The 26,816-nt window shown below is 48.8% G+C and overlaps 1 protein-coding gene across 1 annotated transcript in view; it reads right to left on the minus strand.

Annotated features, from left to right (window-relative positions):
• XRCC5 (X-ray repair cross complementing 5) overlaps positions 1 to 26,816 on the minus strand; it is a 68,432-nt gene that overhangs the window by 39,818 nt on the left and 1,798 nt on the right. The window contains exons 2-10 of the mRNA XM_056536995.1: positions 25,556 to 25,669; positions 21,173 to 21,356; positions 16,387 to 16,435; positions 16,051 to 16,173; positions 15,619 to 15,801; positions 14,516 to 14,630; positions 10,431 to 10,569; positions 8,760 to 8,872; positions 4,741 to 4,803 (exon numbers count right to left, since the gene is read on the minus strand). Coding sequence (XP_056392970.1) covers positions 4,741 to 4,803; positions 8,760 to 8,872; positions 10,431 to 10,569; positions 14,516 to 14,630; positions 15,619 to 15,801; positions 16,051 to 16,173; positions 16,387 to 16,435; positions 21,173 to 21,356; positions 25,556 to 25,669 — 1,083 coding nt within the window. The remainder of the gene's footprint in view (positions 1 to 4,740; positions 4,804 to 8,759; positions 8,873 to 10,430; positions 10,570 to 14,515; positions 14,631 to 15,618; positions 15,802 to 16,050; positions 16,174 to 16,386; positions 16,436 to 21,172; positions 21,357 to 25,555; positions 25,670 to 26,816) is intronic.

Genomic DNA, 26,816 nt, shown 5'->3' on the forward strand with positions numbered 1-26,816 from the left:
AAGTATATAGTGTATAATATAATACATGAGAAGTATATAGTATATAATATAGTACATGATAAGTATATAGTATATAATATAATACATGAGGAGTATATAGTATATAATATAATACATGAGAAGTATATAGTAAATAATATAATACATGAGGAGTATATAGTATATAATATAATACATGAGGAGTATATAGTATATAATATAGTACATGAGAAGTATATAGTATATAATATAATACATGAGAAGTATATAGTATATAATATAGTACGAGGAGTATATAGTATATAATATAATACATGAGAAGTATATAGTATATAATATAGTACGAGGAGTATATAGTATATAATATAATACATGAGGAGTATATAGTATAAATGTAGTACATGAGAAGTATATAGTGTATAATATAGTACATGAGAAGTATATAGTATATAATATAGTACATGAGAAGTATATAGTGTATAATATAGTACATGAGAAGTATATAGTATAAATGTAGTACATGAGAAGTATATAGTGTATAATATAGCACATGAGAAGTATATAGTGTATAATATAGTACATGATAAGTATATAGTATATAATATAGCACATGAGAAGTATATAGTGTATAATATAGTACATGATAAGTATATAGTATATAATATAATACATGAGAAGTATATAGTATATAATATAGTACATGAGGAGTATATAGTGTATAATATAGCACATGATGAGTATATTGTATAATATAATACATGAGAAGTATATAGTATATATTATAGCACATGAGGAGTATATAGTGTATAATATAGCACATGAGGAGTATATAGTGTATAATATAGTACATGAGGAGTATATAGTATATAATATAGCACATGAGAAGTATATAGTAAATAATATAATACAAGAGGAGTATATAGTATATAATATAATACATGAGAAGTATATAGTAAATAATATAATACATGAGGAGTATATAGTATATAATATAGTACATGAGAAGTATATAGTATATAATATAATACATGAGAAGTATATAGTGTATAATATAGTACATGAGAAGTATATAGTGTATAATATAGTACATGAGGAGTATATAGTGTATAATATAGTACATGAGAAGTATATAGTAAATATTATAGTACATGAGAAGTACAAAGTATATAATATAATACATGAGAAGTATATAGTAAATAATATAATACATGAGGAGTATATAGTATATAATATAGTACATGAGAAGTATATAGTATATAATATACATCAGAAGTATATAGTGTATAATATAGTACATGAGAAGTATATAGTAAATAATATAATACATGAGGAGTATATAGTGTATAATATAATACATGAGAAGTATATAGTAAATAATATAATACATGAAAAGTATATAGTAAATAATATAATACATGAGGAGTATATAGTATATAATATAGTACATGAGAAGTATATAGTAAATAATATAATACATGAGGAGTATATAGTGTATAATATAATACATGAGAAGTATATAGTATATAATATAATACATGATGAGTATATAGTATATAATATAGTACATGAGAAGTACAAAGTATATAATATAGTACATGAGAAGTATATAGTAAATAATATAATACATGAGGAGTATATAGTATATAATATAGTACATGAGAAGTATATAGTATATAATATAATACATCAGAAGTATATAGTGTATAATATAGTACATGAGAAGTATATAGTATATAATATAATACATCAGAAGTATATAGGGTATAATATAGTACATGAGAAGTATATAGTGTATAATATAATACATGAGAAGTATATAGTATATAATATAATACATCAGAAGTATATAGTGTATAATATAGTACATGAGAAGTATATAGTGTATAATATAATACATGAGGAGTATATAGTATATAATATAGTACATGAGAAGTATATAGTATATAATATAATACATGATAAGTATATAGTGTATAATATAATACATGAGAAGTATATAGTAAATAATATAATACATGAGAAGTATATAGTATATAATATAATACATCAGAAGTATATAGTGTATAATATAGTACATGAGAAGTATATAGTGTATAATATAATACATGAGGAGTATATAGTATATAATATAGTACATGAGAAGTATATAGTATATAATATAATACATGATAAGTATATAGTGTATAATATAATACATGAGAAGTATATAGTATATAATATAATACATGAGGAGTATATAGTATATAATATAATACATGAGGAGTATATAGTATATAATATAATACATGAGAAGTATATAGTAAATAATATAATACATGAGGAGTATATAGTGTATAATAATACATGAGAAGTATATAGTAAATAATATAATACATGAGGAGTATATAGTATATAATATAGTACATGAGAAGTATATAGTAAATAATATAATACATGAGAAGTATATAATATAATACATGAGAAGTATATAGTATATAATATAATACATGAGAAGTATATAGTATATAATATAATACATGAGGAGTATATAGCATATAATATAGTACATGAGAAGTATATAGTGTATAATATAGTACATGAGAAGTATATAATATAGTACATGAGAAGTATATAATATAATACATGAGAAGTATATAATATAGTACATGAGAAGTATATAATATAGTACATGAGAAGTATATAATATAATACATGAGAAGTATATAGTGTATAATATAGTACATGAGAAGTATATAGTATATAATATAGTACACGAGAAGTATATAATATAGTACATGAGAAGTATATAATATAGTACATGAGAAGTATATAATATAGTACATGAGAAGTATATAATATAATACATGAGAAGTATATAGTATATAATATACCGTATATACTCGAGTATAAGCCGAGTTTTTCAGCACGATTTTTCGTGCTGAAAACACCCCCCTCGGCTTATACTCGAGTGAACTCCCCCACCCGCAGTGGTCTTCAACCTGCGGACCTCCAGAGGTTTCAAAACTACAACTCCCAGCCATCGGCTGTCCGGGCTTGCTGGGAGTTGTAGTTTTGAAACCTCCGGAGGTCCGCAGGTTGAAGACCACTGCGGCCTTCGACATCATCCAGCCCCCTCTCACCCCCCTTTAGTTCTGAGTACTCACCTCCGCTCGGCGCTGGTCCGGTCCTGCAGGACTGTCCGGAGAGGAGGTGGTCCGGTGGGATACTGGTTCCGGGCTGCTATCTTCACCGGGGAGGCCTCTTCTAAGCGCTTCGGGCCCGGCCCCAGAATAGTCACGTTGCCTTGACAACGACGCAGAGGTACGTTCATTGCCAACGTACTTCTGCGTCGTTGTCAAGGCAACGCCTCTATTCCGGGCCGGAAGCGCGGAGAAGAGGCGCCCCCGGTGAAGATAGCAGCCCGGACCACCTCCTCACCGGACCACCTCCTCACCGGACAGCCCTGCAGCACCGGACCAGCGCCGAGCGGAGGTGAGTACTCAGAACTAAAGGGGGGTGAGAGGGGGCTGGATGATGTCGAAGGCCGCAGTGGTCTTCAACCTGCGGACCTCCGGAGGTTTCAAAACTACAACTCCCAGCAAGCCCGGACAGCCGATGGCTGCCCGGGCTTGCTGGGAGTTGTAGTTTTGAAACCTCTGGAGGTCCGCAGGTTGAAGACCACTGAGGGCGAATGATGAGAAGAGGATGATGAAGGGGGGGGGGGTGTGGGATGATGACAAGAGGATGATGAAGGGGGGAGGGGGGGGGGATGATAAGGGGATAATGAAGGGGGGATGTGTGGGATGATAAGGGGATGATGAAGGGGGGATGTGTGGGATGATAAGGGGATGATGAAGGGGGGATGTGTGGGATGATAAGGGGATGATGAAGGGGGGATGTGTGGGATGATGACAAGGGGATGATGATGAGGATGTTAATGACGGGGGTCTGGATGATGACAGGGGGGGATGATGTATTTCCCACCCTAGGCTTATACTCGAGTCAATAACTTTTCCTGGGATTTTGGGTTGAAATTAGGGGTCTCGGCTTATACTCGGGTCGGCTTATACTCGAGTATATACGGTAGTACATGAGAAGTATATAATATATAATACATGAGAAGTATATAATATAATACATGAGAAGTATATAGTATATAATATAATACATGAGGAGTATATAGTATAAAATACATGATAAGTATATAGTATATAATTTAGTACATGAGAAGTATATAATATAATACATGAGAAGTATATAGTATGTAATATAATACATGAGGAGTATATAGTATAAAATACATGAGAAGTATATAGTATATAATATAGTACATGAGAAGTATATAGTATATAATACATGATAAGTATATAGTACATGAGTATATAGAGTATAATATAGTACATGATAAGTATATAGTACATGAGTATATAGTGTATAATATAGTACATGAGAAGTATATAGTACATGAGTATATAGTGTATAATATAGTACATGAGAAGTATATAGTACATGAGTATATAGTGTATAATATAGTACATGAGAAGTATATAGTATATAATATAGTACATGAGAAGTATATAGTACATGAGTATATAGTGTATAATATAGTACATGAGAAGTATATAGTACATGAGTATATAGTGTATAATATAGTACATGAGAAGTATATAGTATATAATATAGTACATGAGAAGTATATAGTACATGAGTATATAGTGTATAATATAGTACATGAGAAGTATATAGTATATAATACATGATAAGTAGAAGAGCAGAACTTACTTCATCATCTTTTGGGGCGAAGACCTTTAGGACCTGGTTGCCCATAAAATGAGTCCTGTCGATCTGAAGTCACAGACAGACGTATAGTTCAGATCACAGTCATCATACATCATCATATAATGGTGACCAATCATCATACCTAATATAATAGTGACCAATCATACATCATATAATAGTGACCAATCATCATACATCATATAATAGTGACCAATCATACATCATATAATAGTGACCAATCATCATACATCATATAATAGTGACCAATCATCATACATCATATAATAGTGACCAATCATCATACATCATATAATAGTGACCAATCATACATCATATAATAGTGACCAATCATCATACATCATATAATAGTGACCAATCATCATACATCATATAATAGTGACCAATCATACATCATATAATAGTGACCAATCATCATACATCATATAATAGTGACCAATCATCATACCTAATATAATAGTGACCAATCATCATACCTAATATAATAGTGACCAATCATACATCATATAATAGTGACCAATCATCATACATCATATAATAGTGACCAATCATCATATATCATATAATAGTGACCAATCATCATACATCATATAATAGTGACCGATCATCATACATCATATAATAGTGACCAATCATACATCATATAATAGTGACCAATCATCATACATCATATAATAGTGACCAATCATCATATATCATATAATAGTGACCAATCATACATCATATAATAGTGACCGATCATCATACATCATATAATAGTGACCAATCATCATACATCATATAATAGTGACCGATCATCATACATCATATAATAGTGACCGATCATCATACATCATATAATAGTGACCAATCATCATACATCATATAATAGTGACCAATCATCATACATCATATAATAGTGACCAATCATCATACCTAATATAATAGTGACCAATCATACATCATATAATAGTGACCAATCATCATACATCATATAATAGTGACCAATCATCATATATCATATAATAGTGACCAATCATCATACATCATATAATAGTGACCGATCATCATACATCATATAATAGTGACCAATCATACATCATATAATAGTGACCGATCATCATACATCATATAATAGTGACCGATCATCATACATCATATAATAGTGACCAATCATCATACATCATATAATAGTGACCAATCATCATACATCATATAATAGTGACAAATCATCATACATCATATAATAGTGATCAATCATCATACATCATATATTAGTGACCAATCATCATACATCATATAATAGTGACCGATCATCACACATCATATAATAGTGACCAATCATCATACATCATATAATAGTGACCAATCATACATCATATAATAGTGACCAATCATACATCATATAATAGTGACCGATCATCACACATCATATAATAGTGACCAATCATCATACATCATATAATAGTGACCAATCATACATCATATAATAGTGACCAATCATCATACATCATATAATAGTGACCAATCATACATCATATAATAGTGACCAATCATACATCATATAATAGTGACCAATCATCATACATCATATAATAGTGACCAATCATACATCATATAATAGTGACCAATCATCATACATCATATAATAGTGACCAATCATCATACATCATATAATAGTGACCAATCATACATCATATAATAGTGACCAATCATCATACATCATATAATAGTGACCAATCATACATCATATAATAGTGACCAATCATATAATAGTGACCAATCATTATACATCATATAATAGTGACCAATCATCATACATCATATAATAGTGACCAATCATTATACATCATATAATAGTGACCAATCATCATACATCATATAATAGTGACCAGTCATCATACATTATATAATAGTGACCAGTCATCATACATTATATAATAGTGACCAGTCATCATACATTATATAATAGTGACCAGTCATCATACATTATATAATAGTGACCAGTCATCATACATTATATAATAGTGACCAGTCATCATACATTATATAATAGTGACCAGTCATCATACATTATATAATAGTGACCAGTCATCATACATTATATAATAGTGACCAGTCATCATACATTATATAATAGTGACCAGTCATCATACATTATATAATAGTGACCAGTCATCATACATTATATAAGTGACCAATTATTATACATCATATAATAGTGACCAGTCATCATACATTATATAAGTGACCAATCATTATACATCATATAATAGTGACCAGTCATCATACATTATATAATAGTGACCAGTCATCATACATTATATAAGTGACCAATCATCATACACTATATAATAGTGACCAATCATCATACATCATATAATAGTGACCAATCATACATCATATAATAGTGACCAATCATACATCATATAATAGTGACCGATCATCACACATCATATAATAGTGACCAATCATCATACATCATATAATAGTGACCAATCATACATCATATAATAGTGACCAATCATCATACATCATATAATAGTGACCAATCATACATCATATAATAGTGACCAATCATCATACATCATATAATAGTGACCAATCATCATACATCATATAATAGTGACCAATCATACATCATATAATAGTGACCAATCATCATACATCATATAATAGTGACCAATCATCATACATCATATAATAGTGACCAATCATACATCATATAATAGTGACCAATCATCATACATCATATAATAGTGACCAATCATACATCATATAATAGTGACCAATCATATAATAGTGACCAATCATTATACATCATATAATAGTGACCAATCATCATACATCATATAATAGTGACCAATCATACATTATATAAGTGACCAATCATCATACATCATATAATAGTGACCAATCATTATACATCATATAATAGTGACCAATCATCATACATCATATAATAGTGACCAGTCATCATACATTATATAAGTGACCAATCATCATACATCATATAATAGTGACCAGTCATCATACATTATATAATAGTGACCAGTCATCATACATTATATAATAGTGACCAGTCATCATACATTATATAATAGTGACCAGTCATCATACATTATATAATAGTGACCAGTCATCATACATTATATAATAGTGACCAGTCATCATACATTATATAATAGTGACCAGTCATCATACATTATATAATAGTGACCAGTCATCATACATTATATAATAGTGACCAGTCATCATACATTATATAATAGTGACCAGTCATCATACATTATATAAGTGACCAATTATTATACATCATATAATAGTGACCAGTCATCATACATTATATAAGTGACCAATCATTATACATCATATAATAGTGACCAGTCATCATACATTATATAATAGTGACCAGTCATCATACATTATATAAGTGACCAATCATCATACACTATATAATAGTGACCAGTCATCATACATCATATAATAGTGACCGATCATCATATATCATATAATAGTGACCAATCATCATACATCATATAATAGTGACCAATCATCATACATCATATAATAGTGACCAATCATCATACATCATATAAGTGACCAATCATCATACATCATATAATAGTGACCAATCATTATACATCATATAATAGTGACCAATCATTATACATCATATAATAGTGACCAATCATCATACATCATATAATAGTGACCGATCATCACACATCATATAATAGTGACCAGTCATCATACATTATATAATAGTGACCAGTCATCACACATTATATAAGTGACCAATCATCATACATCATATAATAGTGACCAGTCATCACACATTATATAAGTGACCAATCATCATACACTATATAATAGTGACCAATCATACATCATATAATAGTGACCAATCATTATACATCATATAATAGTGACCAATCATCATACACTATATAATAGTGACCAGTCATCATACATCATATAATAGTGACCGATCATCACACATCATACAGATTATATGGAGGCACCTGTGAGGCTTTAGTGAACCCCAGGACAGAGAAGCACTTGGATTCGATTTTGTATTTCATCTGTTCCTGATCCACTTTGGAGAAGGGAATGATGTCACTGCCATAGCGGAATCCTGTACAGGGAGAAAGGAAAGTTATAGAACTACAACCCCCAGCATGCCCTGAGTCATGCTAATTATACGCCCCAAAATGAATCACTATATTTAATATGTTTAATAGCATGATGTCGGCCATTTTGTGTATAATTTAAGTAGGCCACAGTTCTGAAGTTTCATCTCTACAAAAAGTGCCAGCCTGAGAGAATGCTTCTTGTCTTCTTAGATATTTATGGCTGATAAGATAAGGGGGCCAGATACATTCTCTAGACATTCACACATCAGCGTTAGAGAATCATCCATTGTATTATTATCTTTCCAATAAATTTGGATGTCTAGTTGGTGACTCTATGTCTATGAGAATCCAGGTTTTAATTACTTATATGTGTCACACCTATTAAATTATGGCTCCATAAGTCAAGTGTGGAATGTGGGTTTAAGATCAGTTATTGACAGTTAACCCTTAATTGTAATTGCTTATGCATTGATACTAATTGCTTATGCAATAGCACCCCCTAGCGTATGGGTAGTAGACATTACACCGACAGGAAAGGCATTATGGGTGATATGCTCAATGCATTCTGGGTATTATAGTGATGTCATAGTCATTACCATATGCACACGCTCAACCTACATTCATTGGAGAATTCCAATTTAGGAGGGTGTGTGTAACTAACTAAAAAGTCTGGTAAACCAGATGTTAGAGGTGGACTGTAGACTGAACTGTAGACTGTGCTGTAGAGAACACACAAAGACACAGGAAACAGGTCCAACCAGGTGGGAAAGCCATGTGAGATCCCAGCAAGCCGGACTGATCACACAGTACCAGACCAATGGCTATCCATGACGATGAGATGGACCGTTCAGCTTTCCTAGGACCAGAAGCGAAGTTCTTACATAGACTTGATAAGAGACACAAAAATGGTATTTCATTTAATAAAGACCAATTGGGATCCTGTGGATGGAATTATACCATTTAGATTGACGAATAAATTAAAATAATTAATTATCTCCATATTGAGATGATAGTTTTAGGATATTGTGAGACTTCATTCTACCTGCAGAAGAATCAGGACTCGTAATCTATCAAAGCATTAAATAATTGTTTATACACAATGATAGAATTCCTACTCGCCAAGCTAAGTGTTATAAGTAAATTTCCCACACAGGAAACTTGTTTCAAGTTCTTCCTGCTAAAATATAGTCTAGTGAGATCATATAACTCTGCTACTTGTCTTAACGTCTTACTAAGATCATGTATAGAATAATAGTCCAGAATGGGGTGGAGGTATTTCATAGTTCTTCCATATTTATATCCTTAGATGGATTTGCCCATTCATGGAGTCATGTGATACGTAGTTGGTTAGAAGGGGTGGGGAGTGTATTTAGCATTCCATATTGATTTGTCTATAATTAGATATCGCTCATCTTGATGTCATTAGGTTCCTCTGGACACAGTGATATGTAACCTATTTCTTATATGATTTTCCCTCCTCCCTCACCCCTCCTCGCCCCCCCCCTCGCCCCCCCCCACCTTGGATCCCCTCCTCCTCCTCCTCGACCCCCCCCCCCTCACCTTGGATGGTGTCATCTCTCTGGACCTCGGTTTCCTCGTCATTGTTCAGACAGAACACGGTTTCCTTCTGGACGTCGTCTTTTCGTAGCGATTTGGCGTCCACGCTCATCCAGCTCTTCTTCACCTTCTCCTCTGTGACCTGTGACGGTAAATTTAAGGAATCTGCCGAAGATGATAAAAGGGCGACTGAAACCGCCACAACCAATGGAAGCGGCCGACGTACGGTCATGTGATCCAACGCCAGCTCTGCTCTCGTTCACTGACTCTGTGCTGATTAGGAAAGATCTCTGCTTGCTGTCAGTGAAATCAAACATTCCTTTCACAATAAACAAATGGATATCTGTACAAAACTAAGGCCCTTCATCAGTCTTTGAGGTCTGCCGCTGATTTTCGGTAGCAAAGATCCTGCCGCAAGGAGTCCACACCCTGCAGTGGGAAACGCGCTGCTAACTCAAAATAAAATCCGTCCGTGTGAACAGAGCCCATAGTATTTTCTGCTGTAGCGGATTGTGCTTATCATTGAAGTCAATGGGCAGAAAATCTGCAGGACGTGTGAACTGACCCTTAGGGAATGTAGACAGGGGCGAGTTCCCTCAAAGTTTTCCACAGCAAAAAGTCAGCAGCAGACCTGGTAACAGTGATCTGCTGCCGATTTTCTGCTGTGGAAACTTTGTCATGTGACACCTGCCAAGGCTCAAACCTACAGCGGGAAACTTGCTGGTTACCTGCCCATGTGAACATATCCATACGGTGAAATCCCACAAACAGTGAAAATGAAATGACTCCAGATAAGAGGCACCAGGGATGTCTGGCAGCGGCCTCTGGTACTGGTCACTGGTCAACAGGGCGTTGTCTGTGCCATCAGTGCCGAACAGCAAAACCGCAACCTCATCCTTGTTTTCTGCAAACACCTGAAACCGTAGAATTGGGCGTCACTGTGGGGCTTCATTGCCGGAGCACTGCCATAGATTGTGATGGAGTGACTGCAGTTTTCCCTGCTCGAGCGCTCCGCCTCCATTACAATCTATAGGCTGACACTCGCACACCATCCCCCAACCATTGGTTACTGCGGGGGCTGGGGGTGTCACGTGACATATTTAATCATCAGGCATCGCAGCTCACGGCAGAGGATCTCTCCCTGTGATAGCCCGAAGCTGCACGGAGCTCTCATGGCATTTGTGGCCCGATTCCGAGAGCGGTATCGGGCCACAGAAGCGAATACTTTTACTGTTTTATTGTCACCCGCCAGCGCGATCATTCAACAGCGCTATCGGGATACCTATGCCCGATAGCGGCGTTATCAGCTTGTCACCCGCCAGGATCCCTATGCCCGATATCGTTGACAACCGCTTGCCTCCCCGCCCGCTGCTTCGCTCCCCGTTCCGTTAACTCTTAGGGAACGGGGAACAGAAAGTAGAGCAGCGGGCGCAGCTAAAGTAGTACTGCGCAAATAGAGTAGGTAGGTAGTGTAGCCGTAGATTAGTGTAGGTTGTAATTTAGCATAGTTTAGTGTTAAAAGTGAAAGGGGGTTAGGCACCACAACTCCCAGCATGCCCATACAGCAAAAGGACTACAACTCCCAGCATGCCCAGACAGCTAAAGGCTGCCCAGGCATGCTGGGATATGTAGTTTAGCTTAGATTAGACGGCGAAGGGACTACAACTCCCAGCATGCCCAGACAGCTAAAGGCTGCCCAAGGCATGCTGGGAGTTGTAGTTTAGGACTACAACTCCCAGCATGCCCAGACAGCTAAAGGCTGCCCAGGCATGCTGGGAGTTGAAGTTTAGGACTACAACTCCCAGCATGCCCAGATAGCTAAAGGCTGCCCATGCATGCTGGGAGTTGTAGTTTAGCTTAGATTATACAGCAAAAGGGACCACAACTCCCAGCATGCCCACACAGCTGAAGGCTGCCCGGGCATGCTGGGAGTTGTAGTGCAGTGAAGGCACCACAACTCCAGGCATCACCACGCAGCCTTCCGCTGTCTGGGCATGCTGGGATTTGTGGTCCCATCACTGCACTACAACTCCCAACATGCCCGGGTAGCCTTCAGCTGTCTGGGCATGCTGGGAGTTGTGGTCCCTTTGCTGTCTAATCTAAACTACAACTCCCAGCATGCCTTGGCAGCCTTTAGCTATCTGGGCATGCTGGGAGTTGTAGTCCCTTCGCTGTCTTATCTAAGCTAAACTACAACTCCCAGCATGCCTGGGCAGCCTTTAGCTGTCTGGGCATGAAGGGAGTTGTAGTCCTAAACTACAACTCCCAGCATGCCCTGGCAGCCTTTAGCTGTCTGGGCATGCTGGGAGTTGTAGTCCTTTTGCTGTATGGGCATGCTGGGAGTTGTGGTGCCTAACCCCCTTTCACTTTTAATACTAAACTATGCTAAATTACTACCTACACTAATCTACGGCTACACTACCTACCTACTCTATTTGCGCAGTACTACTTTAGCTGCGCCCGCTGCTCTACTTTCTGTTCCCCGTTCCCTAAGAGTTAACAGGGGACGGGGAGCGGAGCAGCGGGCGGGGAGGCAAGCGGTTGTCAGCGATATCGGGCATAGGGATCCTGGCGGGTGACAAGCTGATAACGCCGCTATCGGGCATAGGTATCCCGATAGCGCTGTTGAATGATCGCGCTGGCGGGTGACAATAAAACAGTAAAAGTATTCGCTTCTGTGGCCCGATACCGTTCTCGGAATTGGGCCACAAATGCCATGAGAGCTCCGTGCAGCTTCGGGCTATCACAGGGAGAGATCCTCTGCCGTGAGCTGCGATGCCTGATGATTAAATATGTCATGTGACACTCGCACCCCCCCCAGCCCCCACAGTAACCAATGGTTGGGGGATGGTGTGCGAGTGTCAGCCTATAGATTGTAATGGAGGCGGAGCGCTCGAGCAGGGAAAACTGCAGTCACTCCATCACAATCTATGGCAAATCACTGTCTATGGCAGTGCACCGGAAAGCAGGGCGTCACAGGAAAGGCGGGGAGTCACAGGCGGGGATCGGGGTGTCACAGGCGGCGAGTCACAGGCGGGGAGTGGGGCGTCACAGACAGGGGGCGGGGCGTCACAGACAGGGGGCGGGGCGTCACAGACAGGGGGCGGGGCGTCACAGACAGGGGGCGGGGCGTCACAGACAGGGGGCGGGGCGTCACAGACAGGGGGCGGGGCGTCACAGACAGGGGGCGGGGCGTCACAGACAGGGGGCGGGGCGTCACAGACAGGGGGCGGGGCGTCACAGACAGGGGGGCGGGGCGTCACAGACAGGGGGCGGGGCGTCACAGACAGGGGGCGGGGCGTCACAGACAGGGGGCGGGGCGTCACATACAGGGGGCGGGGCGTCACAGACAGGGGGCGGGGCGTCACAGACAGGGAGCGGGGCGTCACAGACAGGGGGCGGGGCGTCACAGACAGGGGGCGGGGCGTCACAGACAGGGGGCGGGGCGTCACAGACAGGGGGCGGGGCGTCACAGACAGGGGGCGGGGCGTCACAGACAGGGGCGGGGCGTCACAGACAGGGGCGGGGCGTCACAGACAGGGGGCGGGGCGTCACAGACAGGGGGCGGGGCGTCACAGACAGGGGGCGGGGCGTCACAGACAGGGGGCGGGGCGTCACAGACAGGGGGCGGGGCGTCACAGACAGGGGGCGGGGCGTCACAGACAGGGGGCGGGGCGTCACAGACAGGGGGTGGGGCGTCACAGACAGGGGGTGGGGCGTCACCTCACCCCCACAGTGATGTAATTAAGATTAATCACTGATCGTTGTGAAACTTCCTAATAGATCAATAATACAAAACATCCAGAAGCCAAAACCCTGAAGAAAGTGAAAACTTCTCACAGCTGAGGGATTGTTACAGTTGTCTCTAGACTGGACAATATTCTGTGAAATAAATCCCTGATTCGTTACAATGTATCAGTGCAGGTAGAGCGTTACCTGCCCGCACATCTCTCATGCTGTTAGATATAAATCCAGATAAGCAGCACCAGGGATGTCTGGCAGCGGCCTCTCTCCCTCTGAATAATTCAATAACACGGGGGAGGGGGTGACTGTCATGTGACTGACCCTATAATACACCCCATACTTACAGACTTGTATCCCACAATCCGTATGGAGATCTGGGAGCCGATGGTCATTGTACACTGCCACGGCATAGGTGTCCGCTCGATCTTCTTGAAGATGGAGAGTTTCTCCAGACTGTCTCTGCGCCCCAAAAAAATAGGAAAAGTTGTAGTTTCACAACAGCTGGAGGCACCCTGATTGGAAAACACTGTCATACACTGCCTGTGATAGTCTAAGGTAGTATGAAATCTGTCTCCTGCCTCATCTGTGCTGCTCGTCCCCCATGCTTCATACTGCAGCTCTGCTTACTTAGATTAATTTCCCAACCAGTTTCCCGACCAGGGTGTCTCCAGCTGTTGCAAAACTACAACTCCCAGCATGCCCGGACAACCAAAGGCTGCAATAGCTGGAGGCCCCCTGATTGGGACTTTTCTCCAGACTGTCTCCAAAAAATAGGGGGGAAAAAAAAGAAAAATGTCACCAAATAATGGAACTGGACAGAAATCACAGAACTACAAATCCCAGCATGATAGGATGGTCTTTGGCTGTGGGGGCATTCTGGGAGTTGTAGGTCTTCAAAAGCTGGAGACACCCTGTTTGGGAAACTGTCCACAGACTAAATAAGCAGAGCTGCAGTATAAAGCATGGTGGAAGAGCAGCACAGATGAGGCAGGAGACTGATTTCACAATACCTTACACTATAGTAGGCAGTGTTTCCCAAGCAGGGGGACTCCAGCTGTTTCCCAAGCAGAGAGACTCCAGCTGTTGCCCATTCTGGGAGTTGTAGTTCTGCAACGGCTGGAGACACCCTGGTTGGGAAACTGTCCACAGACTAAATAAGCAGAGCTGCAGTATAAAGCATGGGGGGAAGAGCAGCACAGATGAGGAAGGAGACATATTTCACAATACCTTACACTATAGTAGGCAGTGTTTCCCAAGCAGGGGGACTCCAGCTGTTGCAAAACTACAACTCTCAGCATGCCCGGACAGCCAAAGGCTGTCCGGGCATGCTGGGAGTTGTAGTTTTGCAACAGCTGGAGCCCCCCTGCTTGGGAAACACTGCTTTAATGCATATAGAGGAAACTAAAGATCCACTTTCTGTTAGTCGGTGACTAATATGTGTCATTACCTGAAGGTGTAAACCTCGTCCAGGCCGTCCTCCCCCTCCAGGGCGAACATGATCTGCTTCACCATCCGGACGCCATCTTTCTGCTGGTCAGACAGTCCTTTGGGTGGGCCGAGCCTCCGTCCGTCATCTCCTCCATCCTGACCCCCGGCTCCGTCCTCATCGTCATCTATAGGGAAGGGTAAACTGCGCAAAAACAAGGTCATGAGCGATTAGTCCAGTCATTACGGTAATCACTAACACTAAAAGAAACGCCCTCGTATAAGGTAGTGTGCGGTATTACAACTTCAATGGAACGCAGATGTGATACCGCGCACAGCCTGAGGACAGGGGTGGCGCTGTTTGTGAAGGAATCAGCTCTATCTTAATTCTGTGTGTATGGGGAATGCTGGGATCTGCAGTTCTCCAGGTTAGCGCCCTCTCCGGGTGACGTACAAGAACTGCAGGGTGATGCCGGCTTTCTTTAGGTTGGCGATGATGATCTGCAGCTGATCCTCGGAGAAGTGACTGCTCAGATCCGTCAGGACGGCGATGTGAAGGCGCTCGTACTTCTTACCGCTAAGACGGAAAAATACGAAAAATCACAAAAATAGAAGAGAAAGTCACCTGAATAATGACCCCGCGACCCCCAACCTAAACAGTTATAACTGTGTGACCATCAGAAAGGGGTCACCCAGCTTTCCCAAACTCCAGATAGGGGATCTATAGCAGGAGGAGTAATGTTCACACTATTTATACCGCAGATTATGTACAAACCGACCGGTGACTTACAGCGTCTCCTTCTGGAGAAGATCCATACAGACGATCAGGGCGTCCACGACTGCGGGGCGATAAGGAGACAAAACGTGGAGGGGCCCAAAGGACAGGAAGTGGAGGGGGGGGGCCCAAAGGACAGGAAGTGGAGAGGGGGGGCCCAAAGGACAGGAAGTGGAGAGGGGGGCCCAAAGGACAGGAAGTGGAGAGGGGGGGCCCAAAGGACAGGAAGTGGAGAGGGGGGCCCAAAGGACAGGAAGTGGAGAGGGGGGGGGGCCCAAAGGACAGGAAGTGGAGAGGGGGGGCCCAAAGGACAGGAAGTGGAGAGGGGGGCCCAAAGGACAGGAAGTGGAGAGGGGGGGGGGCCCAAAGGACAGGAAGTGGAGAGGGGGGGGGGGGGGCCCAAAGGACAGGAAGTGGAGAGGGGGGGGGGGCCCAAAGGACAGGAAGTGGAGAGGGGGGGCCCAAAGGACAGGAAGTGGAGAGGAGGGGGCCCAAAGGACAGGAAGTGGAGAGGAGGGGGCCCAAAGGACAGGAAGTGGAGAGGGGGGGGAGGGCCCAAAGGACAGGAAGTGGAGAAGGGGGGGCCCAAAGGACAGGAAGTGGAGAGGGGGGGGGCCCAAAGGACAGGAAGTGGAGAGGGGGGGGGCCCAAAGGACAGGAAGTGGAGAGGGGGGGGGGCCCAAAGGACAGGAAGTGGAGAGGGGGGGGGGCCCAAAGGACAGGAAGTGGAGAGAGGGGGGGGCCAAAGGACAGGAAGTGGAGAGAGGGGGGGGGCCAAAGGACAGGAAGTGGAGAGAGGGGGGCCAAAGGACAGGAAGTGGAGAGGGGGGGCCAAAGGACAGGAAGTGGAGAGGGGGGCCCAAAGGGCAGGAAGTGGAAAGGGGGGCCCAAAGGACAGGAAGTGGAAAGGGTGGCCCAAAGGACAGGAATTAGAGGGGGGCCCAAAGGACAGGAATTAGAGGGGGGCCCAAAGGTCAGGAAGTCGAGAGGGGGGGGGCCCAAAGGTCAGGAAGTGGAGAGGGGGGGGGCCCAAAGGACAGGAAGTGGAGAGGGGGGGCCCAAAGGACAGGAAGTGGAGAGGGGGGGCCCAAAGGACAGGAAGTGGAGAGGGGGGCCCAAAGGACAGGAAGTGGAGAGGGGGGCCCAAAGGGCAGGAAGTGGAAAGGGGGGCCCAAAGGACAGGAAGTGGAGAGGGGGGCCCAAAGGACAGGAAGTGGAGAGGGGGGCCCAAAGGACAGGAAGTGGAGAGGGGGGCCCAAAGGACAGGAAGTGGAGAGGGGGGCCCAAAGGACAGGAAGTGGAAAGGGTGGCCCAAAGGACAGGAATTAGAGGGGGGCCCAAAGGTCAGGAAGTCGAGAGGGGGGGGGCCCAAAGGTCAGGAAGTGGAGAGGGGGGGGGCCCAAAGGACAGGAAGTGGAGAGGGGGGGCCCAAAGGACAGGAAGTGGAGAGGGGGGGCCCAAAGGACAGGAAGTGGAGAGGGGGGCCCAAAGGACAGGAAGTGGAGAGGGGGGGCCCAAAGGACAGGAAGTGGAGAGGGGGGGCCCAAAGGACAGGAAGTGGAGAGGGGGGCCCAAAGGACAGGAAGTGGAGAGGGGGGGGGGGGGCCCAAAGGACAGGAAGTGGAGAGGGGGGGCCCAAAGGACAGGAAGTGGAGAGGGGGGGGCCCAAAGGACAGGAAGTGGAGAGGAGGGGGCCCAAAGGACAGGAAGTGGAGAGGGGGGGGAGGGCCCAAAGGACAGGAAGTGGAGAAGGGGGGGCCCAAAGGACAGGAAGTGGAGAGGGGGGGGCCCAAAGGACAGGAAGTGGAGAGGGGGGGGCCCAAAGGACAGGAAGTGGAGAGGGGGGGGGGCCCAAAGGACAGGAAGTGGAGAGGGGGGGGGGCCCAAAGGACAGGAAGTGGAGAGAGGGGGGGGGCCAAAGGACAGGAAGTGGAGAGAGGGGGGGGGCCAAAGGACAGGAAGTGGAGAGAGGGGGGCCAAAGGACAGGAAGTGGAGAGGGGGGGCCAAAGGACAGGAAGTGGAGAGGGGGGGCCAAAGGACAGGAAGTGGAGAGGGGGGCCCAAAGGGCAGGAAGTGGAAAGGGGGCCCAAAGGACAGGAAGTGGAGAGGGGGGCCCAAAGGACAGGAAGTGGAGAGGGGGGCCCAAAGGACAGGAAGTGGAGAGGGGGGCCCAAAGGACAGGAAGTGGAAAGGGTGGCCCAAAGGACAGGAATTAGAGGGGGGCCCAAAGGACAGGAATTAGAGGGGGGCCCAAAGGTCAGGAAGTGGAGAGGGGGGGGGCCCAAAGGTCAGGAAGTGGAGAGGGGGGGGGGCCCAAAGGACAGGAAGTGGAGAGGGGGGGCCCAAAGGACAGGAAGTGGAGAGGGGGGGCCCAAAGGACAGGAAGTTGAGAGGGGGGGCCCAAAGGACAGGAAGTGGAGAGGGGGGGCCCAAAGGACAGGAAGTGGAGAGGGGGGCCCAAAGGACAGGAAGTGGAGAGGGGGGCCCAAAGGGCAGGAAGTGGAAAGGGGGGCCCAAAGGACAGGAAGTGGAGAGGGGGGCCCAAAGGACAGGAAGTGGAGAGGGGGGCCCAAAGGACAGGAAGTGGAGAGGGGGGCCCAAAGGACAGGAAGTGGAGAGGGGGGCCCAAAGGACAGGAAGTGGAAAGGGTGGCCCAAAGGACAGGAATTAGAGGGGGGCCCAAAGGACAGGAATTAGAGGGGGGCCCAAAGGTCAGGAAGTCGAGAGGGGGGGGGCCCAAAGGTCAGGAAGTGGAGAGGGGGGGGGCCCAAAGGACAGGAAGTGGAGAGGGGGGGCCCAAAGGACAGGAAGTGGAGAGGGGGGGCCCAAAGGACAGGAAGTGGAGAGGGGGGCCCAAAGGACAGGAAGTGGAGAGGGGGGGCCCAAAGGACAGGAAGTGGAGAGGGGGGGCCCAAAGGACAGGAAGTGGAGAGGGGGGCCCAAAGGACAGGAAGTGGAGAGGGGGGGGGGGCCCAAAGGACAGGAAGTGGAGAGGGGGGGGCCCAAAGGACAGGAAGTGGAGAGGGGGGGCCCAAAGGACAGGAAGTGGAGAGGAGGGGGCCCAAAGGACAGGAAGTGGAGAGGGGGGGGAGGGCCCAAAGGACAGGAAGTGGAGAAGGGGGGGCCCAAAGGACAGGAAGTGGAGAGGGGGGGGCCCAAAGGACAGGAAGTGGAGAGGGGGGGGGCCCAAAGGGACAGGAAGTGGAGAGGGGGGGGGCCCAAAGGACAGGAAGTGGAGAGGGGGGGGGCCCAAAGGACAGGAAGTGGAGAGAGGGGGGGGCCAAAGGACAGGAAGTGGAGAGAGGGGGGGGGGCCAAAGGACAGGAAGTGGAGAGAGGGGGGGCCAAAGGACAGGAAGTGGAGAGGGGGGGCAAAGGACAGGAAGTGGAGAGGGGGGGCCAAAGGACAGGAAGTGGAGAGGGGGGCCCAAAGGGCAGGAAGTGGAAAGGGGGCCCAAAGGACAGGAAGTGGAGAGGGGGGCCCAAAGGACAGGAAGTGGAGAGGGGGGCCCAAAGGACAGGAAGTGGAGAGGGGGGCCCAAAGGACAGGAAGTGGAAAGGGTGGCCCAAAGGACAGGAATTAGAGGGGGGCCCAAAGGACAGGAATTAGAGGGGGGCCCAAAGGTCAGGAAGTGGAGAGGGGGGGGGCCCAAAGGTCAGGAAGTGGAGAGGGGGGGGGGGGCCCAAAGGACAGGAAGTGGAGAGGGGGGGGCCCAAAGGACAGGAAGTGGAGAGGGGGGGCCCAAAGGACAGGAAGTTGAGAGGGGGGGCCCAAAGGACATGAAGTGGAGAGGGGGGCCCAAAGGACAGGAAGTGGAGAGGGGGGCCCAAAGGACAGGAAGTGGAGAGGGGGGCCCAAAGGACAGGAAGTGGAGAGGGGGGCCCAAAGGACAGGAAGTGGAGAGGGGGGCCCCAAAGGACAGGAAGTAGAGGGGGGGGGCCCAAAGGACAGAAAGTGAAGAGGGGGGCCCAAAGGACAGGAAGTGGAGAGGGGGCCCCAAAGGACAGGAAGTAGAGGGGGGGCCAAAGGACAGAAAGTGGATGGGGGCTTATAGGACCCTCTGGCAGGGATACAGATCATTCAGGTCACAACAAGACCCAGGATTGGGACTAAAACAGGGTGAACCCCGGAAGGGGGCAAGAACAGGGGGGACCCAGGACGGAGGGCGAGAACAGAAGGGACCCAGATCAGAGGGCGAGAACAGAGGGGACCCAGATCAGAGGGCGAGAACAGAGGGGACCCAGGACGGAGGGCGAGAACAGAGGGGACCCAGGACGGAGGGCGAGAACAGAGGGGACCCAGGACGGAGGGCAAGAACAAAGGGGACCCAGGACGGGGAAAAGAACAGAGGGGACCTAGGACGGAGGGCGAGAACAGAGGGGACCCAGGACGGAGGGCAAGAACAAAGGGGACCCAGGACGGGGAAAAGAACAGAGGGGACCTAGGACGGAGGGCGAGAACAGAGGGGAACCAGGATGGAGGGCGAGAACAGAGGGGACCCAGGACGGAGGGCGAGAACAGAGGGGACCCAGGACGGAGGGCGAGAACAGAGGGGACCCAGTACGGAGGGCGGGAACAGAGGGGACCCAAGATGGAGGGCGGGAACAGAGGGGACCTAGGACGGAGGGCGAGAACAGAGGGGACCCAGGACGGAGGGCGAGAACAGAGGGGACCCAGGACGGAGGGCGAGAACAGAGGGGACCCAGGACGGAGGGCGAGAACAAAGGGGACCCAGGACGGGGAAGAGAACAGAGGGGACCCAGGAGTATGTTGTGTGGCCCCGGGCAGTAGGAAGGATACAGTCGGCCTGCTGGGCCCCGGCCTGGAGATTATTCTCGATCTCATCCAGCAGCTGGAAGTCAGGAAGCATGAGATGTCGCTGCACGGTGATGTTCTGGTATTGGTCACCGGTCGCCAGGGCGTTGTCTGTGCCATCAGTGCCGAACAGCACAACCGCAATCTCATCCTTGGTTTCTGCAAACACCTGAAACAGCAGAATTGGGCGTCACAGACGAGGAGGGGAGCATCAGGGCCGGGGGTGCGAGGCGTCAGGGCCGGGGGAGCGGGGCGTCACAGATAGGGAACCACCGGCGGGGCGCCACAGACAAGGGGCGGGGAGCGGGGCATCACAGACACGGGGCGGGGAGAAGGGCGTCAAGGCCAGGGAGCGGGGTGTCAGAGACAAGGGGCGGGGAGCGGGGCGTCACAGACAAGGGGCGGGGCGTCACAGACAAGGGGCGGGGAGCGGGGCTTCAGAGACAAGGGGCGGGGAGCGGGGCGTCAGAGACAAGTGGCGGGGCATCACAGACAAGGGGCAGGGCGTCACAGACACGGGGAGCGGGGCATCAGAGACAAGGGGCGGGGAGCGGGACGTCACAGACAAGGGGCGGGGCATCACAGACAAGGGGCAGGGCGTCACAGACACGGGACGGGGAGCGGGGCGTCAGGGCCGGGGAGTGGGGCGTCACAGACAAGGGGCGGGGAGCGGGGCGTCACAGACAAGGGGCGGGGAGCGGGGCGTCAGACAAGGGGCGGGGAGCGGGGCGTCACAGACAAGGGCCGGGGAGCGGGGCGTCACAGACAAGGGCCGGGGAGCGGGGCGTCACAGACAAGGGCCGGGGAGCGGGGCGTCACAGACAAGGGGCGGGGAGCGGGGCGTCACAGACAAGGGGCGGGGAGCGGGGCGTCACAGACAAGGGGCGGGGCGTCACAGACAAGGGGCGGGGCGTCACAGACAAGGGGCGGGGCGTCACAGACAAGGGGCGGGGCGTCACAGACAAGGGGCGGGGCGTCACAGACAAGGGGCGGGGCGTCACAGACAAGGGGCGGGGCGTCACAGACAAGGGGCGGGGCGTCACAGACAAGGGGCGGGGCGTCACAGACAAGGGGCGGGGCGTCACAGACAAGGGGTGGGGCGTCACAGACAAGGGGCGGGGCGTCACAGACAAGGGGCGGGGCGTCACAGACAAGGGGCGGGGCGTCACAGACAAGGGGCGGGCGTCACAGACAAGGGGCGGGGCGTCACAGACAAGGGGCGGGGCGTCACAGACAAGGGGCTGGGCGTCACAGACAAGGGGCTGGGCGTCACAGACAAGGGGCTGGGCGTCACAGACAAGGGGCTGGGCGTCACAGACAAGGGGCTGGGCGTCACAGACAAGGGGCGGGGAGCAGGGCGTCAGGGGCGGGGAGCAGGGCGCCAGGGGCGGGGAGCGGGGCGTCAGAGACAAGGGGCGGGGAACGGGGCGTCAGGGCCGGGGAGCGGGGCGTCACAGACAAGGGGCGGGGAGCGGGGCGTCACAGACAAGGGGCGGGTCATCACAGAAAAGGGGCGGGGAGCGGGGCGTCAGGGCCGGGGAGCGGGGCGTCAGGGCCGGGGAGCGGGGCGTCACAGACAAGGGGCGGGGAGTCACAGACAAGGGGCGGGGAGCGGGGGTCACAGACAAGGGGCAGGGCGTCACAGACAAGGGGCGGGGAGCGGGGGGGGTCACAGACAAGGGGCGGGGCGTCACAGACAAGGGGCGTGGCGTCACAGACAAGGGGCGGGGCGTCACAGACAAGGGGCGGGGAGTCACAGACAAGGGGCGGGGAGTCACAGACAAGGGGCGGGGAGCGGGGCGTCACAGACAAGGGGCGGGGAGCGGGGCGTCACAGACAAGGGGCGGGGAGCGGGGCGTCACAGACAAGGGGCGGGGAGCGGGGCGTCACAGACAAGGGGCGGGGAGCGGGGCGTCACAGACAAGGGGCGGGGAGCGGGGCGTCACAGACAAGGGGCGGGGAGTCACAGACAAGGGGCGGGGAGTCACAGACAAGGGGCGGGGAGTCACAGACAAGGGGCGGGGAGTCACAGACAAGGGGCGGGGAGCGGGGCGTCACAGAAAAGGGCCGGGGAGCGGGGCGTCACAGACAAGGGGCGGGGAGCGGGGCGTCACAGACAAGGGGCGGGGAGCGGGGCGTCACAGACAAGGGGCGGGGAGCGGGGCGTCACAGACAAGGGGCGGGGAGCGGGGCGTCACAGACAAGGGGCGGGGAGCGGGGCGTCACAGACAAGGGGCGGGGAGCGGGGCGTCACAGACAAGGGGCGGGGAGCGGGGCGTCACAGACAAGGGGCGGGGAGCGGGGCGTCACAGACAAGGGGCGGGGAGCGGGGCGTCACAGACAAGGGGCGGGGAGCGGGGAGTCACAGACAAGGGGCGGGGAGCGGGGCGTCACAGACAAGGGGCGGGGAGCGGGGCGTCACAGACAAGGGGCGGGGCGTCACAGACAAGGGGCGGGGAGCGGGGCGTCACAGACAAGGGGCGGGGAGTCACAGACAAGGGGCGGGGAGCGGGGCATCACAGACAAGGGGCGGGGAGCGGGGCGTCACAGACAAGAGCCGGGGAGCGGGGCGTCACAGACAAGGGCCAGGGAGCGGGGCATCACAGACAAGGGGCGGGGAGTCACAGACAAGGGGCGGGGAGCGGGGCGTCACAGACAAGGGGCGGGGAGCGGGGCATCACAGACAAGGGCCGGGGAGCGGGGCGTCACAGACAAGGGCCGGGGAGCGGGGCGTCACAGACAAGGGGCGGGGAGCGGGGCGTCACAGACAAGGGGCGGGGAGCGGGGCGTCAAAGACAAGGGGCGGGGAGCGGGGCGTCACAGACAAGGGGCGGGGAGCGGGGCGTCACAGACAAGGGGCGGGGAGCGGGGCGTCACAGACAAGGGGCGGGGAGCGGGGCGTCACAGACAAGGGGCGGGGAGCGGGGCGTCACAGGCAAGGGGTGGGGAGCGGGGCGTCACAGACAAGGGGCGGGGTGCGGGGCGTCACAGACAAGGGGCGGGGCGTCACAGACAAGGAGCGGGGCGTCACAGACAAGGAGCGGGGCGTCACAGACAAGGAGCGGGGCGTCACAGACAAGGAGCGGGGCGTCACAGACAAGGGGCTGGGCGTCACAGACAAGGGCCGGGGAGTCAGGGCCAGGGAGTCACAGGCAGGGGGCGGGGCGTCACAGACAAGGAGCGGGGCGTCACAGACAAGGAGTGGGGCGTCACAGACAAGGGGCTGGGCGTCACAGACAAGGGCCGGGGAGTCAGGGCCAGGGAGTCACAGGCAGGGGGCGGGGCGTCACAGACAAGGAGCGGGGCGTCACAGACAAGGAGTGGGGCGTCACAGACAAGGGGCTGGGCGTCACAGACAAGGGCCGGGGAGTCAGGGCCAGGGAGTCACAGACAGGGGGCGGGGCGTCACAGACAGGGGGTGGGGCGTCACAGACAAGGAGCGGGGCGTCACAGACAAGGAGCGGGGCGTCACAGACAAGGAGCGGGGCGTCACAGACAAGGGCCGGGGAGTCAGGGCCAGGGAGTCACAGACAGGGGGCGGGGCGTCACAGACAGGGGGTGGGGCGTCACAGACAGGGGGCGGGGCGTCACCCCCACGGTGATGTATAGAGATTCTCCCCAGATTAATCACTGATCGTTGTGAAACTTCCTAATAGATCAATAATACAAAACATCCAGAAGCCAAAACCCTGAACCAAGCGAAAACTTCTCACAGCTGAGGGATTGTTACAGTTGTCTCTAGACTGGACAATATTCTATGAAATAAATCCCTGATTCGTTACAATGTATCAGTGCAGGTAGACTGAGCTGTGTGCAGTCTCCTCCTCGTGTACGATCAGCGCATCAGGCTCCACATTAAAGAATCCGTCTTCTGTCTCTTACTGATCCTCATCCACCATATTGGCTGCTATCACAGTTATAAGCTCCGCCCCTTCCCTACCTCAGCCACGCCCCATCTAACCCTCAGCCCCGCCCCATCACTATCTTAGCTCCCCCTGTCATTCCCTCAGCCACGCCCCAACTCATCTAAGCTCCGCTCCATCTCACCCTCAGCCCCACCCCATCTCCCCCTCAGCCCCGCCCCATCACTATCTTAGCTCCCCCTGTCATTCCCTCAGCCACGCCCCAACTCATCTAAGCTCCGCTCCATCTCCCCATCAGCCCCACCCCATCTCCCCCTCAGCTCCGCCCTGTCACTATCTTAGCTCCGCCCTGTCATTCCCTCAGCCACGCCCCAACTCATCTAAGCTCCGCTCCATCTCACCCTCCACCCCATCTCACCCTCAGCTCCGCCCCGGTCACTATCTTAGCTCCGCCCTGTCATTCCCTCAGCCCCGCCCCATCTCACCTTTGCTCCGCCCCAGTTACCTGTCTTTGCACAAACAGCCTCATGACTTTCTTGGCCTCCATGATGGGCGTCTCCTCCCCCCGATAGGAGTGACTCATGGCGAATCCCACGTCCATACACAGAACCATCGCCGTCTGCGGAGACAAGAACACAATCATCGGATCCCCGAGATCCTTCTATACCCAGGACCCACCGGCGGGTCACCTGATCAGGACAGGAGATAGGGGTCTGATTATGGGTCAGTCACCTGATCACCTCGGGGGCTCCATATAATGCGCAGACACCGCGGATCACAGGGAGGGAAAACAAAGGATTTATTCCACAACGTGTGACGGACATTTCATTGCGCTATTTTTGTAAATTGATTTTCCAAGTGACAGAATCACTATAAATGATGAGTGATCACTATGAGTGATGAGATAACTCTGCAGAGGGGTCATGTGATCACAGTAATGAGATAACTCTGCAGAGGGGTCATGTTATCACTATAAGTAATGAGATAACTCTGCAGAGGGGTCATGTGATCACTATAAGAAATGAGATAACTCTGCAGAGGGGTCATGTGTTCACAGTAATGAGATAACTCTGCAGAGGGGTCATGTGATCACAGTAATGATATAACTCTGCAGAGGGGTCATGTGATCACTTTAAGTAATGAGATAACTCTGCAGAGGGGTCATGTGATCACAGTAATGAGATAACTCTGCAGAGGGGTCATGTGATCACAGTAATGAGATAACTCTGCAGAGGGGTCATGTGATCACAGTAATGATATAACTCTGCAGAGGGGTCATGTGATCACTTTAAGTAATGAGATAACTCTGCAGAGGGGTCATGTGATCACAGTAATGAGATAACTCTGTAGAGGGGTCATGTGATCACTATAAGTAATGAGATAACTCTGCAGAGGGGTCATGTGATCACTATAAGTAATGAGATAACTCTGCAGGGGGGTCATGTGATCACAGTAATGAGATAACTCTGCAGAGGGGTCATGTGATCACAGTAATGATATAACTCTGCAGAGGGGTCATGTGATCACTTTAAGTAATGAGATAACTCTGCAGAGGGGTCATGTGATCACAGTAATGAGATAACTCTGCAGAGGGGTCATGTGATCACTATAAGTAATGAGATAACTCTGCAGGGGGGTCATGTGATCACTATAAGTAATGAGATAACTCTGCAGAGGGGTCATGTGATCACAGTAATGAGATAACTCTGCAGAGGGGTCATGTGATCACAGTAATGATATAACTCTGCAGAGGGGTCATGTGATCA

This window comes from Hyla sarda, chromosome 8 (genome assembly GCF_029499605.1).
Source record: "Hyla sarda isolate aHylSar1 chromosome 8, aHylSar1.hap1, whole genome shotgun sequence".
Lineage (NCBI taxonomy): Eukaryota > Metazoa > Chordata > Amphibia > Anura > Hylidae > Hyla > Hyla sarda.